This window comes from Mirounga leonina, unplaced genomic scaffold, assembly GCF_011800145.1.
Source record: "Mirounga leonina isolate KUSES-001 unplaced genomic scaffold, KU_Mleo_1.0 Mir_151, whole genome shotgun sequence".
NCBI lineage: Eukaryota > Metazoa > Chordata > Mammalia > Carnivora > Phocidae > Mirounga > Mirounga leonina.
The window spans coordinates 1,360,199-1,380,648 of NW_023270377.1; the positions used below are offsets into that span (position 1 = coordinate 1,360,199).

Here is a 20,450-nt window from a genome sequence, read left to right on the forward strand (position 1 = left end):
GAGAAATGGGGGGGTGTTTGGGGAGTCTGCGTGAGAGGCGGGGGGGTAGGGAACGTGGCTCTGACCCCCCGGGGCAAGCTGCGTTCCCTTACCCAAGAGCCCCTGTATATGGTGCCAGTGTTGCCTTTTCCTGGGAGTCAGATCTGTTCTTATGTTCAGGTTTACAGCTAAATAGCAATTGCGGAGGGTTCCAACAGGAGGGTGCTCGAGGGAGGGATGCGGCTGCAGGGGTGGGGACGGTGCCTCGGCCGGCGCTGCGTGTGCTGTTTGTCTCACTGCTTTCCTTCTAGACCTGTGGTGGGTTACAGGGCTGGGAGCAAGTGTAGACACACTAGAAGCTGTACTCTAAAGTGGACAGGGCGTGAGGTGCAAGCGGGGCTGACGGATCACGGGGGTTTGTAAGAGCAGATGCTGCTTGTTCGGACGGTGGCTTTCATCGTGGGGCCTCAGGCACTTAATCATGGACACCTGTTATTGACCCTATGTTCACTGAATTCACTGATGAACTGGATGAACCCAGAAAGGGTGGCTCACTAGAGAACTTTCCAGGGGACACCCTGACGCCCCAGACGCCTGTCCGCCCTGTCTGCACGCTGGAGTGGCGCTTGGGTCTAACCCGCGTGTCGGCCACGTCCTGGTTGTCAGTGGCACTCCCCGCAGTGGCCGTCCCAGGCTTATAGAGCATGAGGACCTCTGGGAACACAGGGCGCCCCCCCCGCCAGCCTTTTACACCTGCCCCCATGCTTTATTTCAGCCTCCTTGTCAGAGAAAGACTCTGCCGCTTTCATGACATTTAATTAGATTCTGCAGTGACAGTGACAAGTGCCGTCGGCATAGCTGTTTGAACCGACTGCTGACCCATTTGACGCGGGGGGCTTGGCGGGGAGCAGAAGTGCCAGGGCCACCAGAGCAGCTGCCCCTTCCTCCTCTGCCTCAGTGTGCCAGCCTGGGGCCTGGGCCGGTGGGCCGGTGGGTGGCAGGCCTTCCTCCTGCACACTGTGCCAGAGCTGCCGCAGGAGGGGGACGGAGGGGTGGGTGAAGCAGGCGAAGCAGAGGAGCTCCTAGAGCCGCAGGCCCTGCCGCCCCCGGTCCCTGTGGCCGCCAGCCCGGCTCCTGTTCACGTGCCGTGGGCAGGTCAGGGCGGTGCAGGCTGCTGGACCTTGAGGGGAGAGTTGGGATAGAGTGGTGGAAGTAGGCTTTCCCATATTTGGTTGGGCCGTTGTTTTATTTTGAAAGGCTGAGACGTTCTCAGCCTGTTTATAGGACGAGAGCCCGTAGGAAGCGAGGGAGAAGGTGCAGGAGGGCCAGAGGTTGCGGGGACCCGGAACGGATCCGGGCGCACCAGGCGGGTGGGGCCCCCCCCGGAGGAGTCCCACAGTGCTCCCACAGGGCCGGCCCGCTCCTGCGGGAGGAGCCACCAAGAGGGGAACGGAGCCCCACTCCATGAGACCAGGGTGGAGCAGGCACTTGTTGCGTCAGAGACACGCCCCGCTGGAGAGAAGCTGCCGGCGGGGGAGCGTGGGGCCCCGCAAGCTCAGGCCAGCACCCGGCGCTCACACCAGCCTGAACGTGGCTGCTGGTTCCACAGCCTCTTGTCCCTGAGTGAACCTCCCTGGCGCTCCTTCCAGCCGCAGGTGTAGAGGGTAGATTGTGGCTCTTTGACTTCCCGCAGTTACATTTGCATGCGTGTTTAGTGTGGTGTCCACATGTGATGTGATAGCTGATGAGTCTCGGGATAGTTTCCCAGAAGATGCCGTGACGAGCTGTTACAGGTAACAATCTGCGGCTACGGAACGTTCTTGGTGTCACATTTGCGCGGTGGTGTGTGTCCCTGTGGATCCTGTCGCCTGTGTGGCTTCTCTTGGAAGCCAGTCAGTGGGGACGACGGGAGGGCAGTGCTCACCCTCCCACACAGTGGCCGTGGAGGCGACCCCCGTGGACTCTGGACCCCTGCCCCGTAGCTGGCCTGCCTCAGTGTGTTCGGAGGGTCAGCTTGAAGGAAAGCAGGCCCGTGGTGGCCAGCTGTGTCCGGCTGCCTGACTTGGGTCCCCCAACCTAAGCCTCCCTCAGCTGAGGGAGACCCTTGGGGTGAACATTCCCACTTCCTCCCATGGCTGGGCAGACTCTGTGGCACCGGGGCCTGCGTCTGGGCGGTGTCCAGGTCACAGGGTTCATTTTGCTTCTTGGGGTTTCATGATTTTGACTTTTGCTTGTCCTCATAGAATCTGAGGTGCCATTTGTCCTTGGGCACAGCAGTCTTACACCCCTAAAAGTGGCCCGTGTCTCGGGAGCTGATGGACTGGGGGCTCAGCTCTGTGTTTCCTTCCTGCTCTGACGGCCTGGAGTCAGGCACCCAGGTTCCCGCTGAGCACCGAGGATGGAGTTTGTGCAGCCGGGGTGTGGCGGGGCCGCCGCTCACTGCAGAGCAGCCTGTCGCTGGGAACTCTCCTGTGCCAGTGTCCATCTGGTGCCCCTTCACTGCACGCCCAGCGCAGATACTGTGCGGAGGACTCAGGGGCAGACCCGGTTCCTGTGCCCTGTGGGCTCGCCCACCAGTGGGAACCACACACACGTGAGCACAGCACATGGTGTAGTTCCCAAATTCATGGTAGGGATTCAAGTGTCAGATGCCAAGAATCTCGAGATTCACAAGATGATGGTTTGCCAAGTAGAAGAGGGGCCTCCCCCCGTTTTGGGGGAGAAGGAGCAACATTTGTGAAGGCTAGAGGCAGGGTGGCTGGTTTGGGGGTACCGAGTCACGTATTATGTGAAAGAAAAGAAGACGTAGAAAGGACTTTTATCAGTCCTAAATTTATGATGATCTGTGGGCTTTATTTGGGATTAGTCATTGATTACAAGAAATCCTCTGAGGTGAAACAGTGGGGCTCAGAGGTTAGTTAGCTCAGGGTAGCACCCTAACGAGGGAAGATGTGGAGGACAGAAGTTTGGGGTGATGGTTCGGAAGACGTTGTCCTGGCCGGTGAGGGCTTTCTGTTGGCAAGTAGCAGGGACGCAGCATGGGCTACATTCTTGGAGGGCCTTGATGCCCTCGTGCTGGTTGGCAGTAAGGAGGAGAGGACCTCTGGAGGGCTGGCTAGGATGGAGGTGGGGTGCATAGGACAAGGGGACCTGGGGCAGGGGTGAGAGTAGAGAGGCAGGGCTGACGGGGCAGCTGTGCACAAGGACAGCTAATTTCGAGTGTTGGCGTATGGGCCTCAAGCTGCTGCCACAGGAAGGCCGGGTTGTTCTTCCCAAGTGTGAGTGAGCCGCCAGGCGCAGAGAGGCTGTCTGAGCTGGAGGCCAGAACGTTCCCTGGAGGGCACATACCGGCTCCAGCCCGTTGCAGCCCCTTGTGCAGAGCAGCAGAGGGGTTGCTGGGGCGGGCGCCGTGCACGCCTGGGTTCGGGGTCCGTGCGTGACAGCGTGGGGGGTGAGCATTTCCTGCTTAGCTGTGTTGGTGACCTAGGGGTGCAGACGAGTGAAGACAGGCCTTTTCAGGACAGAAAGGATCTAAGATTCCATATGAGTAGGATTTGTAAATTTTGGTTTTGTGTTGTTGATCCTGTGACCTGGGTGTCTGTTCCGCTCTCTCGCTGCTCTGGCCGGAGTCAGGGTGGCTTTCATGTGCCCATCATACTCCATGTGACTGCATGGGCAGTCTTAGGTTTCTCCCGAAGGGACGTTTGCAGAGGGACACGAGTGTCTGGACTCTCAGAATATTTACCCATGCGTTTCCCATTCACTCGGCCCCCTTTCTGTCATTGGAATGGACCCGTGAACACTCCCGTGAACGCTCATGTTGCAGAGCAGCCTGCTAATTTTTTAAGTCATTTTTCAAACACTGTATTGGGTCACTTTTTATTTCTGTGCAGTCCCGTGAATTGGTTTCTGCTTTAGCGATTCGGTGTCTTCAATTTAGGGAGGCCAGATGCTGTTAAGATACTGAGCTCCCTCCACAAATCCGATTGTGTCCGAGACAGTTGCCAGGACAGCAGCATCTTCGCTTTCTCTCCTGCTATTCTTATTTCTTTACTGTCTCAAGTTGTTTTTGTCTCAGCACCAAGTTAGCGTTGTCTAGAATAGCGATGCTTCGTAGCTAGAATATGTTAACGCCGTGTGCTCTTGCCTCTGGGGGGTTCGCTTGGATAAAGACAGACTTGCAGTGGACGGGACGCCTCGGGGCCAGTTGACCTCAACCTGCTGACGGAGAAAGCTTCCTAGATTCCCCTTGACGTTCAGGCCTCAGGACTTAATTTGGTACCTGCTTTTTGTGTTAAATTATGGACTGTCCGTTTAGAAGTCGTTCAGTCGAGTGTGAGGGGACGTGTGTGGCGTCTGCAGTTGCCCTTCACTCGCGGGGCCGGAGGACACGCTCGTGTGCGCTGCTTCTGCAGCTCTTCGTGGCGCGCGGGACTGAGACTCGTCGGTCCGCGCTCCCTGTTGTTTAGCTTCCTGCGTGTGGAAGACAACCTGCGTCCCCTGGGCAGGAAAGTCAGTGTGAGACACGGACTTCTCACCGGGTGCCCTGGGCCGAGTGTGGCTGCAGATTATCACGTGCTGTCTGGGGCTCTGCTCGTGCCAAGTCACAGGGTGACGTCCTCGCAAACGACCTGACAAACCACGGGTGCCCACGTTTTGCGGTGTGTGCCCTCAGTTCTTCTGTTTGAGAATTTCTAGAAAGAGTACTGTTCAGGTATTTAAACAAGGGCTTGAGTTAGCTTTTCCACTCACAGCTAATATGAGTCATTTAAAATGTGTACGATACTGTGATTCGTATGGCAATGGATTTGGCAGCTAAATATGGATGTATTTGTAACAGACCATGGTGTTTGTGCTAAAAATAGAAGACACTTATTCTTAAAAAGAGGGCTTTTGAAAACTGTCTTTGATAAGACAAGATTGGGGGGTTGATTTCAGAGTTTTTAGACTTGATTTATGCTTAGCAATAATGGAAAATTGGGGAAATTGTATATCATAGAAGTGACTTTACTAAAAAATTTCTATAATGTTCTTTAAAATTAATGAAAAATTCTTAGAGCTCATTATCATTTATATGCAATAATGGCTAACAGAAGTTGGAAGTTGGAATCCCCAAGTCACTCCAGACTTTCTTAGCCATTTGCGCTCCTCAGAGCATCTGGAGAGAGCAGAGTCTGTTGTACCTGATATAGCCCACTTCCTACTCCCAGTGGGGTGAAACCGATCCAAAACAGGAAGGGCTTCATTTGATCCTTTTTAAAAAACTCACCTTTTTACAGTCCCATAACAAAGGACTTGGTGCTGGAATTAACACATCTATTTTAGTTCTCCAGGAGAGCTCGGCTAAGGAACGGTGAGCTCCCGTGAGCAGCCCTGACACACCTGCCTGGAGCCAGAAGTTCTCCAGCGGGACTTTGCAGTCAACCTGAAATGGGGTGGGAGACCCTGAGGGCCCACCCCCCCCAGGCCAGCGTGGAGTGGGGGCCGGGCCCTGAACACGCCAGGCGCCTCACAGCTAGAAACTGGAGAGCAGAGCTCCAGACGGACGGACTGGGGGGCAAATGGAACATTGGGGGGAAGGAATGGAATTCAGGAAAAAAGGAAGGCAGCGTGCGGGTGAGACGGACAAAGCTTTTACGTCATTTTCCAAAGGTATCGCACACTAGGTATTGCGGTTTCATTCACTCTGTGTACGGTGTTGTGGAAGATATTCCTGGGCTTGAGACTTGAGGGTCCAGCCTGCCGCCTGCAGCTAGGTGGCACGGGCAGGTCACTTGACATCTTTGCAAGGGGAGACAGCACCCGCCTGCCCCTCGTGGCGCCTGCGCGTGTGAGGCGGGGCTGGTGGTGGGATTAGGTGACTGCCCGCTCTCACTGACAAGCAGGCAAGTGACTGCACTGGGCACCGAGAGGAGAGACGAGGGAAGAGAGGACAGTCACCCTGTCAGCGTCAGGGGGCTCCTGGAGGAAGCGGCAGGAGCTGGGCAGGAAGAACTGGCCATGGGAAGCGTCCCCAGAAGAGCAAGGGGCGAAGACGAGGCAGAGGCTGGAATAGCCGGTCACCTGCTCGCTCAGGGAGGACTGCCTGGGGAAGCTTGAGAACCCGCTGCTCAGCCAATGGGGGGGGTCTGTGCCAGCGCAGGGGCTGGCTGCCCCCTGAGGGCTGTTTCCTGAGGGCATCCTGCCGCCTGTCCTAGGACTCCCCGGACGCTCTTCCCCGGCGTGATTTCTGACCAGGCGGCGGTTTTTGCCGCACGTCTCCGCAGAGGACGGAGCTGGCTAGTGAGCGGGGCTGCGAGAGCCGGCGGCCGTCTCGGCAAGACCCAGAGCACTGGCCCGAGGGGGCCGTGCGGGAGCGAGTGGCTCGGCGGCCTTTGCCCCTGCCCTCTGGCCCTGGGAGCGGGGCTTCCCTGGGTAGGGGCGAGGGCTCCTCGAGTGGGGGACCTGCTGTTTCTCACCTCACACTTCAACCCTGTAGCAAGTGAGGTTCAGATTTACATCTTTTCTCTTTTCCTGGCTTCTTTTGGCTTAATTGATCATCTTCTTCTGTTTTATTTCTGCTGCTGACTCATTAACTGCACCTTTTGGTTTCACCGTTCACGACTGGTCTGGGCTGACAGCGCGTGCCTGTCCCTCGCCAGGGTCTGCTCACGCGCAGCCAGCCACATCCCGCCAGCCCACGCACGGCAGGCTGACTTCTGTCCAGCTCCCCTGGCCTGTGCCACGGTCAGTTACCTTTAAAACGAGCTAAGGTGTTTTTGTGACCTTTCGCCCTGGCTCATAGCTGTGCTGTGTGGTGCGCTGTCTGTGCAGGCCCAGGCCTCCGTGTGGCGGCTCTCGGGGGGCCCGAGTCACCCCCTGTGGTAGCTGCTCCCACCGCCTGGGTCTGCCGGCAACGCATCGTTAGCTCTTGCTCGACGAAGATACCCGTACTTCGGTTGGTTTTCGGAGATGGCGTTACCCAGTGTAGACTTCTGAGTTGGCCGCTCATTTCCTCCGACACCCTGAGACCCCCCGGACCCCTGGCCGCACGGCTTCTGTGGACAAGCGTGAAGTCCTGCTGTGTGCCATCCTTGTGCCGGAGGGACCTGTTCTCTCTGGCTGCTTTTGAGACTCTCTCTCCATCTCTTTATCACTACTTCCCCGCCACCTGGTGACCACATGCTTCCGGGTGGTTTTCTTTGTGCTTCTCCTGCTTGGGGTTCACGGAGCGTCTCCGGTGTGAGCAGTCCATCATTTCCATATTGTTTGTAACATGTTTAGTCATGATTTCTCCAGGTGTTGTTTCTTTTTCCCTTCTGGGGACTCTTGATAGTTCATGAGCCACAGGTCACTGAGACTCCATCCGTTTGTTTTTGGCCTTTTCGTCGTCTTTCTCTTTTCTCTTGAATAGTTTCTGTTGTCCTGTCTTCAAGTTCACAGATGTTTTCTCGTGTTTATATAATGTGCTATTAGTTCCATTGTGTTTGGGTCCTCCAAGAAAGGCAGCTGAGATAGGGTCAGATGTTGAGGAGACTTTGGGGAAACACCTGTGAAGGGTCAAGGGGAGAGATGTGAGGTGCAGGGGAGCCCGTAGTCCTCGGCGCCGTGTGACGTCTGGGACAGGAGAGGGAGGGAGGCAGCATGGCATAGCAGCGGTGCAGGTGGATGTGGCCAGGCTGGTGGGGTGGCCCCGGGCCAGCGGGGTCCCGTGTCCTGCAGGCGGGTGCCTTCCGTGGGGCGTGGCCCAGCGTGCCCGGGGGTGGACACGGGCAGAGCAGGTGCTCTGGGCAGGTCAGCTGCATACTGCTGTGGCTGCCACACCCATCCGGTGGCATTTTATTTCAGAAGTCTTGTTTTTTGTTTTTTGTTTTTAACTTTAGAAGTTTTGTTTCTTTTTATGTTTTCTGGTTTTCTTTTCTTTCTTTTTTTTTTTTTTAAAGATTTTATTTATTTATTTGAGAGAGAGAATGAGAGAGAGCATGAGAAGGGGGAGGGTCAGAGGGAGAAGCAGACCCCCTGCCGAGCAGGGAGCCCGATGCGGGACTTGATCCTGGGACTCCAGGATCACGACCCGAGCCGAAGGCAGTCGCCCAACCGACTGAGCCACCCAGGCGCCCTCTGGTTTTCTTATTAGTTTCACTTTTCACTTAATTCCCTGAGCATACTGAATCTTTTTATAATAGCTGTCTCAGCGGTCTTATTTTCTAATTCATCATCTTCGTTACCTCCGAGTCGGCTTGATCTCTTCTCCCCTGGATACGGGTTACATTTTTCTCTTTCCAGGGCTGGAGACTTTACAGTGGTCGCTGTCCATTGTGAGGTCTCTGTTTTTGTGTACTTGATCTTGTTTCGTTCCTTTGAGGAGCATTAGAGTGTGTACTCTGGCAGGCAGCTAAGATACATGGAAATCAGCTTAAGCCTTTGGCGCCTGGTATCTTAGCTTTCTGGTGAGTCTTGGGCAGCCTGACTTGTAGGGAAGGGTTAGCCTGGTACCCGGGTGTGCGGTGAGCCCTGGCTGCTGGGAGCTCAGTCCCTCAGCCCTAGGGGAGCACTCAGCAGCCCCCAGGAATGCTCTTTCCTCTAGGGTCCTCTGCCCGCCTCCGTGACATCACCCGACACGTGCAGGGTCGTGTGCAGCCACAGACCAGGTGCGTCCCCGTCAGTTTGACAGGCCTCCTTTTCTGCCCACGGCCCTCTAGCTCTCCGCCCACGGATGCTAGCTAGCCTGACCTGTTTGTCCAGTGTCCGTGGTCGGGGAAGCTGTGGCCGGTACGTGGCGTGGGTTGGTCGGGTGGCCCTCACGTGGCCCGTCCCCAGCAGCAGAGCTGCAGCCAGGGCTGCTGGGGTCCAGGTGGGCTGCGGTCAGTGCGGCTGCTCCTGCAGGCCGTGCTCTGCACTGTCTTGTCGCCCTCACTGCCCGGCCTGCCCTCTAAGCCGTTTCCTCCTCTCCGCTGACCACGTCCTGTCTGTACCTGAAGCCTCTGGTCCTGTGGGTCAGGCCCGGTTTCTCCCTCCTCCAGCGCCTCCGCTTTCTGACTAGCTTTACATACTCTGTATTTCATGAGGTTAGAGAAAATGGGATTTATCCGTGCCCCTCAAGACCACTAGGACACGGTGGGCTTCATGGGTAGAGGAACTCAGAGTTTTTGCCCAGGAGAATGAGTGAATGTGTGTAATGTACTCTCAGCTGGGTCTGTCCAAGCCCCCGGCATGGGAAGCTCTGTGGAGCGTCCCCGCTGTGTGCGAGAGCGAAGAGGCTGGGAGCAGCCTCGAGTGTCACCTCCTCACAGCACAGATCCCAGCCCGGCTTGTACCACCTTTGCATACAAAAGGTACCTGTTTCTGCCGCCTCTGAAGCCTCCCCTGGAGCTGCCTGGCTCACTTGTCCCCTGGTCCCCTCGTCGCCGTGGTCACTTTCTCTTAGGGCAGCGGACAGCATGGTTTTTTAAGACGAGCCAGAGAATAAATAGCTGAGCTTTGCAGGCCCCGCCCCCTCCGTCACAAGGACGCAGTTCTGCCCGGGCGGAGTGCAAGCAAGCGGCGGGACGAGCCCTGGCGAACTTGTTTGTACAGAACAGTCGTCAGCCGGATTTGGTCTGCGGGCCGTAGTTTGCCGACCCTGCACTAGGCAGTAAATAACAAGGGAATGTGGGAGCCCTGACTCACCCACACAGTGTGAGCGGAGCGTCATCATCTGGACCAGGGTCTTGTGCATATTAAATTAAAACCCATTCTGATTGCTGTGTCAGCATCTGTTGTTTATTTTCTCCTTAAGTAAGCAGTTCCAGTTCTACAAGTTCACCTTAAGCACATAAATCTGGAGGGGCACATCGAAGGGTTATTTCTCATCAGGAGCGCTCAGAGCAGGGGTTGGCCACTTGGGTGGTGATGGGCCCACAGGTGCGTGCATGGGCCAGAGGGGCTGGTGGCCTAGAGGGTCGGGGCGGACTCAGAGCCGGAGGACATGGGTTTGCAGTCCAGCTCCATGGACATTCTAGCTGTTGACCTGGACAAGCTACTCAGCCTTTCTTTTGTGGAAAAAAAGAAAGAAAGAAAGAACTCCGTGTGCTAGAAAATACCAAACGTCTGAAGAGCATGCAATTAGCACTAACTGACCTTCCTTGTCCCCCAGCCCCTGGCCCCTGCGAGGCAGCCCTGCGAGAAGTTCCTTCTGCATGTACCCTCCTAGGGGTGGCGGGCCAGCAGTGTGTGTGTGTGTGCGTGCGTGTGCGTGCATGGCTGGGGCGTGCCCAGGAAGCTGTCGCGTGCTACTTACCAGGAGGGTCAGGGATATCACAGTTTCCACAGTTGTAAATGTTAGTTGAAATTAGGCATGACCTTTGACACACAGATTTTGCACAATTAAATAATCTGGGGAAATTGGGAATGCTTTTGCAAACACTGTGGTGCCCTGACTCTTTTCGTCTGTCCTGTGCCAGCAGGAGGAGACTTGACCCTGGGGAGCAAGCTGCTGTGCATCCAGGCTCCCGGTCTCTGGGCTGCGGGGCTGCATGCCTCCCCCACAACCATCAGGGGGGCCGCGCAGGGGGAGCCCGGGGGGAAGCCCAACCTCATGCCCCTCCAGGAGAGCAGTGGCCTCTCTGGGCGGCCCCCTGGCGCAGACTGCTGGGCTCATGGGGCGTGGGGCCCACTCAGCACGAAGAGCCCCAGGTGGGCCAGCTCACCACCATTTTGGGCACAGGGCAGCTTGGCCACCCCCTGGACGAGAGCTTTGAATATGCATCTTTGCGGTTTGCAGTTTTTCTCTTTGGTAAACTCACTCTTCGACTTTTAATGGAAAATGGGGAAGGTGGGGAGACAGCCTCCTGAAAGTATTAGACTGGGCACGGTGCCGCCAAGTCAGATGTCTGGCGCCGTTGTCCTCGGGTGCTGTGTGCCATGTGGGACTTCGGACAGGGAGCTGGATGGCCTTGGTCGTCCTCCTTCCTCCCTTCCCTGTGTGCCTGCAGCCACGCCCAGGCCACTTCAGTGTGTGCACCCCTCCTCCTCCTCCTTCTTCCCGTCCCTGTCCTCCCTCCTCCTGCTCCTCCCCCTTCCTTCCCCCCCCTTTCTCCTTCCCCCTCTTCCCCACCCCTCCTCCTCCTTCCTCCCCATCCTCCCCCTCCCCCACTCCCCTGCTTCTCCTCTAAACACTTCATAAGTAACCGTTGATGTAATATCTTCACAGAGCTTTTGAATGAAAACCTGTAGGTAGTGAAGAGGGGGCCTTCCACTAGTCAGAATTTCTTCTGAAATATTTTCCTGTGCAAGAAGGAAAAAATTAAGATTAGAAGTAAGTTCAGCTGGGAGAACCAAAAAACACAAGCTAGAATATTTGTGGCTTGAATAAACTAGGTGGTTATTTCTCCTGCACAAGGCTGGAGGCCCGTGCCCTGGAGGCACCTGGCAGCCCCGTCCCACAGAGCTCCCCCAGCTAGCGCCGCGCTCACCGGGGGTGGCCCTTGTCTGTGTGGGCGGCCGGCATCCACCTTCTGGGGAACTGGTGGAGGGAAGGAGGAAGAGTAGGAGGTACGGGGCGGGCTGACGGCCCTTTTCCCCAGCAGTGCACCTGCAGGCAGGTGTGCGGGGAGGGATGGTTCCTGAGTGGGAGGGTGGCGACACACTCTCTTCTCAGGATATCGCAGGCATGTTCTCTCACGTGACAGGTGTGAACTGGGTTTTGGTGGTTTGCAGGTTTATTTAAATGAGCAGATGCGGATAGGAAGTAACGGAAAAGAAAAAGCTTATTTTTGCCTTCCCTCGGTGTGAAATGTTCCAAACGGAAACCCTCCCTGGGGTCCCTGTTAGCTTAAACGTGCTGGAAAGGGACCCTGAGGATCTGGAAATCAGAGGCCCGCGAACCGCCGGCCCGAGCGGTCCCGGGAGCAGGTGTGTGGGGTCGTGCGCAGCTGCTGCTGGTCTGCCTGCCTTCAGTTGCTCGGTGGCTTAACATCCGCCCTGCCAAGACGCGAGCAGAGCCCCGCTGCTGCCGCATGCTGGCCCTTCCTCTCGGCTGCGCTCTGGGGCACCTCCGAGCCCCGGGGGCTCCGCTGATGGAGGCTGGGGACTGCTGCCGTCGAGCGGCTCGCCGCAGGCGTGGGTGACGTTTGAGAGCCTTCCTGAGCTCTTCCCCTGACAGGTCAGCGCTCTGTTCCCTGCACACAGTGCTGGGGGTGGTCCTTCAGGAAGAGGAGTCCCTTTCTGGTGGGCCACTGTGGGGACGCTGCAAAGCCACACTGCTCTTTCCTGCTGGGGCTGCTGTGCCGTGGCGGCCGTTCGCTGGGTGTTCCTGGATGGGGGCCCCGGGCGGGGGCGGGGGGCGCGAGCCCAGGGCGCTCCGGCCTGCCCTCCCTCCTTACCCTGTTCTCAGCGGGTTGCCCACTGTCTCCCGCGGCCGGGGCCTCTCCATCAGCGTGCCCCCTAGTGTGAACAGAAGTGCCCCAGCGTCTCCATCACGAAGGGCAGAGCATCCATGTGTGTGTCCTGGGCAGCTGCTTACCTGTGTTGTCTCAGGGCTCCGGAGGTCGGGAGTAGGAGATCAGGGTGTTGGCAGGGCTGTGTTCCTCGTGGACACTTGAGGGGAGGGTCTGTTTCCTGCCCACTTCCAGCTTCTGGAGGTGCCTGCACCCTGTGGTTCGTGGCCCCATCACCTGGCCTCTGCTTCCGTGGCCCCATCTCCTCCTCTGGTCTGACCTTCTCTTGGGCCCCTTGTGCCGACCCTGGGCCCCTGTGGACAATCCATGTGCTCCGCAAAGCCCCCTGTGCCGTGTGAGGTCTTGTAGGCACAGGATCTGGGGGTTGGGGCATTGTTCTGCCTGACACAGTCTGCCCTCCTTGGCACAGGGACTCTGTCACCCCCACTCTGTGTGCACGGACACGTGCTGTTAGTCGTTGTCGTAGTCTCGGCTTCCCCGAGCTGCCCCGTCCCTGCCCAGACCCTCTTCATCCACAGGTCAGTGTCTCCATGCATCTTCCCTGCGCTCTTCCCTGGGCACCCTCATCAGTTGGGGTGGCGTCCCCTCTGTCCGGGCTGCTGGGTGCTGGCGGCGTACCCATGGATCCTCAGCGCAGCCCTGCCTCTGCAGCCTCAGACCCAGCTTTCCCACTGCCCCTCACCTTCTCCACGCAGTGTCCGCGGTCAGGCTGGGCGCTCACCTTCCCTGGGGCCACCACCTGCCCTCCGCCTGCTCCTCTGGTACGCAGGGCTTCCCGGGGCCCGAGGAAGCCAGACACGGTGTTAGTCCCTGTGGCCCTCGCCCGGGCGTGCTGCGGCAGCTGCACCCATCTTACGCCCAAGCGCTTGTTGCGATCAGAGAGCGGAAAAACTGACATCTTCCTAACACTCGCCGTGTCCCGTAGCCTGCACAGCAAACTGGGCGCCTGCCCCCCCCCCGAGTGCCCCCCTCTCTGCGGGCAGCTGCACGCACACGCCCCCCGCTGGGCTCCTGCGGTGCTGCCGTGGCCGTGGGGCTGTGAGGCCTGCCCCCTTGCCAGTCTCTCCCCAAGACTCTGGGGTCCTGGGGAGCTGGGTCTCGTCTTTTGTCTTCCTTTTGGATTCCCAGGATGCTCCTGGCACGTGGATGGCCCCATTAACAGGGTCTCCCGGGCCCGAAAAGCAGAGCCCCCGCTCTGAAATGCACAGGCTCAGCCCCCCGCCAGCCCCCGGCAGCCCAACCTCCGCTGCGGGCTACAGAATCCCCCTGCACACCTGCGTGACGGCACTGGAGAGAGGGCGTGGGTGCGGGGCCTCAAGCCGGCCAGTCGTCGGAGCTCCGTCCGGTGTTGGCGGTGGCGTGCGGAGCCCCGGACTCCCCTTGCCGTGGCTGCGCTTGGCTGCCTTGCTGAGTAGGTGAAGGGGAGACTGATTTGGTTTTTTAAATACTTTAGTACTTAAGGGCAAAATGTGGAAGATTTTTGTATGTAGTATGTACAAATCTGTTTATCCACATTGATTTGAAAACATGAAGAAGTAAATTCAATATTTTGTTCCCACTCATGTAACTTGGCAAAACAGGGTGCTCGAGTGTTTCCCTGGCCGTGCGCAGCTCCGTCGCAGGCCTGCCCCGCACTGTGGCCACCAGAGCCCACGGCCCCTGGCTCTTGCCACAGACGCCTTTGCCTGTGGGAGTGGGCCTGTGGCCGCGTGGCGTGGTGTCTCTGGGCCCCATGGGAGGGCCGGCAGGAGACCTCTGTCCTCCCAGTCCCATTGCCGCCCCGACAGACAGCCCTCCCGGGTCCGGTCCGCTTCCTCCCCCCGCCCCTGGGAGCTCCCACTTAGCTGGGGCCTGGTGTCCACCGCCCTCCTTTGTCCGCTTCCATAACCTGCCCCAGAGAGGGCGGAGGGCCCCGTCGTGAACTCACCTGAGTTCTCCCCAGTTTGCTCTTCCAGCCAGAACACTGCCGAGAGCAGCGCTCTCTGCAGGTGTGAGTGGGTTTTTCCAATCATGACCCTCAAAGCCTGAGAACAGACGTGCTGCCTCCCAGGCCAGAGGCCACCCCAGGCAGCTGCATGTTGTGGGCGCACGTGGGCCAGCAGGGCTCTATTCCCGCGGGGCGCTCACACTCGCAGCAGGACATGCCGTTGAGCCCCTGCTGCAGCGAGCTGGGGCCTCGAGTGCCTTGTGAACCCTTGTGACCATGGCCTTCCCTCCCACAGCTGCCCGGCCGCAAGTACTGCCCCGGGTACAACGCGGACGTGGGTGACAAGTGGATCTGGCTGAAGTGACGGGCCGTCCTCCACGGTCTGCATCCCGATGGCGAGGACACTTCCCGTCTGCCCCGCTCCTGTGGACTCCGTGCTTTACAGTGTGAGGTTGGAGGAGGTAAACAGCCCGAGAACGGCACCGTGGGAGAATCGGCCTGGCCGGGAGCAGGCTGCCCTGTAGAGTAGCTGGTGAGGGACGGGGCTTCTTGGTTTAGGAGGCTTTGCGGCCTTCTGGCTTTATTTGGCAATGATCCATAATTATCACTGGGAAGAAAAATCTGCTATTAAAAGACCACATATTACTGGAAGAATTTCGTTTCATTACTTGTGTTCTGTGTCATGTAGAGTTGGTACTTGGTTTCTTCAGACATCAGGAAATGAAACCGATGCCGCGGCGTTTCCCTCCATCCTCCCTCTGCACCCGCACACGTCACATATGTGTGTGCACACACGTGTTTGCTTACACGTCACTGACCGTGTACTGTGATGGGTTTGGTTTATTGAGACGGAGGCCAGGACTCCGAGGGCTTCTGAAGCGCTGATCCCGCCTGATTCGGCAGCATAACCACGGCGGGGTGAGCAGGGACGATGTGAGGGGGAGAGGCCAGAGCCAGGAAGAGGTCACCACGTGTTTACGGAGCTGGCCTTGACATTCCTCCCTGGGAGGGGAGCACAGGCTCAGGAAGCACAGGAACGAGCTCTGGATGGAGAGGAAGATCCCATTTCTTTACTTTACGTAGAAAACAAAAAGAAAACTTGTTGCGAGCTCCTTGTAGAGGTGAGTGTTTCAGGGCAGCTGGCGGCTGTGAGCGGAGCGCCCTCTCCCTCGGAGCTGCCCCACCGGCCGCGCACAGGCCCCTGGCCGCCTGCGCCTGTTGAAATTTAGGTGCTTGAAGTTCATGCAGCATAGAGTTCGGTTCCTCGGCCACACGGGCTGCGCTGGCCGCGCTCGGGCACTCGCTCCCCATGCTCGCCCAGGTGCTCAGTAGGCACCCACCCGCCGTCCAGTAATGCTCAGTGCAGAGGAGGCCGCAGACCGCTCTCCAGCCCCTCCCCCTCCCCAGCTTCCCTGCTCCCCTCCCCCTTTCTTCCTTCCCCTGACTTCCCCTCCTTCCTCTGCTTTCCTCTCCTCCTCCCCTTCATCATCCCCCTCCTCCCTCCTCTCCTTCCTCTCCTGTTTGCCTTCCCTCCCCTTCCCTCCCCTCCCCTTCTCTCCTCCCCTCTTCTTCTCTTTCCTTCCTTTCCCCTTCCCTTCTTACTTTTTGGGGGGGGGGGTGTTTAACAGTTGAAAAGAAAGTTTCCAGCAGCGTCTGAGTTGGAGTCAGACTTCAGTGTGGAAGCTCTGCGTTTCCCTGAGACACCCTGCTGTAATCGCTGCATGGGAGAGCCCTCGGCACCCAGCCAGCTGTGGGGTATCTTTGGACTAAGTGCCTCACAAACCATTAAGGAGAGGAGGAAGGAAAAGAAAAACATCTTTAATTATCTTGGCTGTTCCTGATGTCTCGGCCGTAATGAGCTCGCTCTCCACGGCAGCGTCCCCAATGGGTGGCAAGCCTGCTGTGTGGTCAGGACTGCTTGGGTGGGAGCCGGCTCTCTCCGAGCGCGGACTCGTCCCTCCCAGCTTGTGTGCACGGCACCGGGGGCCACGATGGAGCCCGAGTCTCACCCCTGGGGTGCGCGCTCCCTGCCGGCCTGCACACTTGGTGGTTTGTAGGTGCTGAGAAAGGCTCTGTGTCATTTCCCGGTGCTTCCCGTGTGAGTGCTGGGCAGAGAAAAGCAAATAAACAGGGACCCAGCCGTCTCTCCAGATGGAGACCTGGAGGGTTTAGTGGACGCCCGTGTGGGGTCTCCTTACTTCAGAGCAGCCGTGATTTAGTTTCACAAAAATGCTACAACGCCTAAAAGCTGCAGAGTTGGAATGACACCATGTGTGTTTAAAGACTCCGTGTTGGAAGGTTCAGTGCTTTGAGGACCAGGAGCGATGTCTGTGTGGCCACGTGCTTTCAGAGGGAATTAGTTACTTATGTCCACCTTGCAAGCAGGCCTTGCCGGGTGCTCCTGCGGCCGCCTGGCTCTGGCAGCCCGGCTCCTGCAGACGAGGTGCGTGGCCAGAGCAGCAGGGGAGGAGGCCTCCCCCTCAACGAGCAGGTGTGGCAGCAGGCTGGTTACTTTGGGTTCTGGACTACAGCAGAGACAAAGGAAGCTCCTGTCCTGCTTGCCAAAACCCATCTCGTTTGTCAGAGCCCGGTTTTTTTCAGCAGCCGGCTGGCCACTCGTTTGGCTTGGGATCTGTGTCCTGTTGACCAGCTACCCGTTTCTGGGCCGGTGGTTCGTAGCTGTGCACCTGTCGGAACAAAGAGGCAGCGGGCAGCTGCTTTCTCGTAGGAGGGCACGGTCCAGGCTCACACCGGGTGCAGCATTTGGGGGCTTGGCAGGGTAGGGGTGGAGAACGAAAGCCACAACGACTGTCATGCATTTGGGCTTTTAGAGGAAAGACGTGTAGGCAGCAGCCCCTGGCTGGTCAGGATTCGATGAATGGAAGTATGTGCCCCAGTAATCTTGGTTTTATATCTGGACAGAAGTAAAAACTAGGAACCGGAGGCTTTGCGTTAGGAAAATCACGAGCCAGGAAACAGAGGCAGAGACTCTCAGTCGTCACCCCCATAAGAGGGATCATCTAATACTACCTTGGATTTCATAAAGGAAAGGGCACTGTGATGTGATGTGTCCACCACTTGAACAGGGAGATATCCTCAGGGAAAGGCCTCCCCTCTGTCCTCCCCGATCCCTGCCTGGGTTTGTTCTGATGCCCCGTGTCGGGGACCCCCACCTGCGTTCCCCCGGGCTGCAGAGCCCTGTTAGAAACCCCTCCCCAGGGTATGTGCTCTGGTAAGCACTGTGAATTGTGCAAGACTGTTGAATCTCAGATCTGTACCTCTGAAACAAATAATGCAATATATGTTAAGAAAAAAAAAGAAGAAGGTAGCAGGTGGGGAAGAATGAAGCAGGGGAAATCGGAGGGGTAGACGAACCATGAGAGACGATGGACTCTGAAAAACAAACAGGGTTCTGGAGGGGAGGGGGGTGGGAGGAGGGGTTAGCCTGGTGGTGGGTATTGAGGAGGGCACATTCTGCATGGAGCACTGGGTGTTATGCACAAACAATGAATCATGGAACACTTCACCTAAAACTAATGATGTAATGTATGGGGATTAACATAAGAATAAAAAAAATTTCTTTGTTTTGCCTAAAAAAAAAAAAAAAAAAAAAAAGAAACCCCTCCCCAGGGGGTACCAGGGTGGCTCAGTCGGTGAAGCATCCGGCTCTCAATTTTGGCTCAGGTGTGATCTCAGGGTCCTGAGGGTCCTCCACGTTGGGCTCCGCGCTCAGCTCCGAATCCACTTGGGATTCTCCCTCTCCCTCTGCCCTCCCACTCGTGTGCATATGCTCGCTCCTTTCTCCCTCTCTCTGAAATAAATAAATCTTTCAAAAGAAAGAACTCCTCCTCAAAGGAGGCTGAACTTCCCCGTGTAACCTGTGGTCATTTGCGTGGCTCGCTGCCATTGGGCCGCGATCTCTGAGGGCGGCTTACTAAGAGTTCTTCTAACGGGAAACAGTAAAATTTTATCTTTAAACGTGTAAATGCATGTCATTTGTCCATACTACTGGATTGAAAGTCTTAATTAAGTAGGAAATTGTTTTAATCAGAACAGTACCCCATTTTCATCAGTGACACTTCTAAGTCAGCGCTGGGAAGCTCCCTGGTTAAACCCAGCGGGTCATTGCATTCTGGAAGCGCTCTGTTCGGTGCTGTGTAGTTTCATGGCATTAACCTTTGTTAATGTTCAGTGCGGTAGTGAGCCCTCCTGCACGGATGTGCACGGAGCCTCCTGTGTCCCCAGCACCGCGTGCAGCCCAGGCACGGACTTGCTGGGGCTGCAGCTGCAGCCTGGCCCGCAGGCTCGGATCACTCGCCTACTGAAGCCATAATCTCCGTGAGGCCCTGAGACCCAGCAGCGGGGCAAGCAGGTCAGGCCCGAGCCTGGGGCTGATGCAGAAGAGCAGAGTGGCTGTTCCTGGTGGATCCGGATTGGGGGGCATGGGGGCGATGGTGACATGGCCTCAGAGCAAGCCATGTCAGGAGGTGGGTAGAGATAGGGCCGTGGGGGCTCAGCCAGGGACAGCAGAATGAATGAACGAATTGGAGGGAGAGCGGGGTCCTTTCCAGCCAGGAGCTTCCTCCTAGAGATGCAGCCCAGCATCACCCTGTGCCAGAAGTGTGTCCCCGTCCCTGTTGAGCTCTGTTCCGTCAGGGAGCGCAGGTGGGACGCTGGCTGGGCGCCTGCCCTCCTGGAGGGGAGGCTCACCGCTGTGGACACCTACTCCCCCACACTCCGCAAAGTGCTCAGGCCAAAGGCACCACGTTCCCCTGAACATCACAGTGTCGAGTGCACGACTCGAACCCTTCTGTAAAAAGCAGGAGGCTCAAGGATCGTTGTAATCTTCGTATTGTAGACACATGAGGTGAATCCAGGGGCCCCAGCCCTTGCACTGGGTGGACAGGGGTGTTAGGACGGGCACCGGGGCCGCGGTGGAACCTGAGTCTCACCCCTGGGGTGCGCGCTCCCTGCCGGTCTGCACACTTGGTGGTTTGTAGGTGCTGAGAAAGGCTCTGTGTCACTTCCCGGTGCTTGGCCCAGCCTTGTCTCCTGATGGAGACCTGGAGGGTTTGGTGGACGCCCACGCCGAGTCTCCTTCAGAGCAGCCGTGACCGACCTTCACGTCAGGGCTGCGCGTAGCCCGGCTTCCTGTTCGTGCTGGCTGCTCATGGGCTCTCACTCTAGAGAAGCTGCCGCCGTGTGCGATGAAGATGCCCTTGTCTGGGAGTGTTGCACACCTTGCACACGCTGCTGTGGGTGATGGGTCCGGCCTCTGAGCCAGTCAGGGGTCCCCTGGGCCTGTCTGGGTGTGGGGGGCCGCTGACCAGGGTGCGCCCCTCCATGGGGCAGTGCAGACCCTGACCAGAGGTCCGGTTTCCTCTGCTGCTGCCCCTCTCCCGTACCCGTGCCTGAGAAGTTGCTGCAGTGTCTGCCCCTGGATTCTGCCTCCCGCCTGCCTCCCACCCGCCTCCCACCCCTCAGCGCGGCCAAGGAGTCACGCTGTCCACAGGGCTGAGCAGCAGTGGGGTCCAAAGCCACCACCTGTTCATCTGGCCCTTGGTTCAGAGCTGCGGCTGCCCCCTCCCGAAGAACCCCGTCCCGACCTCGCACCCAGCTGCCCCCACCCTCGGTCGTCCCCTGAAGCCCCGGCAGACCCTGCCAGCCGAATCTGCACGGACCTGTGCCTGGACGTGGTGGCCACGCCTTGTGGAGGCATCTGGTGAGGCCTGGGTCCCACGTCGACGCGTACTCCCCCCCGCCCGCCCCCGGTGTCACAGCTGCAGTGTGCTTCCCACAGCACCTGTGGAATAGGACCTGGGGCTGACCTTGGTGAGGACCACGGAGCCACGTCAGGACAGCGCTCCGTCCTAGTGCCGGCCATGGGACAGTGAACCTCCGGTCCTGTTGGTGTGATCTGTCCGCCATCCCGAGGCCTTGGACACCTGCCGGACGCTCCGAGGCCCCGCTGCCCTCTGCCCTCTGCCCTTCATGCTGTGCAGAAGGAACCTGGGGTCCTGCCCGCCCAGCCCCCCGGTGTGGAGCTTGTCTAGATACTCTGTTCTCAGGGTGGCTTTCCATGTGTATATGGTCTCTAGTATTTGTAGACTTAACGTGAAGCTTGCTTT

The 20,450-nt window shown here is 57.8% G+C and overlaps 1 protein-coding gene across 2 annotated transcripts in view; it reads left to right on the plus strand.

Moving 5' to 3' along the window:
- Nucleotides 1-20,450, plus strand: part of NDUFA10 (NADH:ubiquinone oxidoreductase subunit A10) — a 93,271-nt gene that overhangs the window by 38,139 nt on the left and 34,682 nt on the right. Inside the window, exon 10 of one of the 2 annotated variants that reach the window (XM_035006741.1) lies at nucleotides 14,618-14,973. The exons of the other annotated variant lie outside the window; for it this stretch is intronic. Within the exon in view, the coding sequence (XP_034862632.1) occupies nucleotides 14,618-14,686 (69 nt within the window). The 3' untranslated portion in view covers nucleotides 14,687-14,973. Of the gene's footprint in view, nucleotides 1-14,617; nucleotides 14,974-20,450 lie in introns of those variants that run through there. 2 annotated transcript variants of the gene reach the window in all.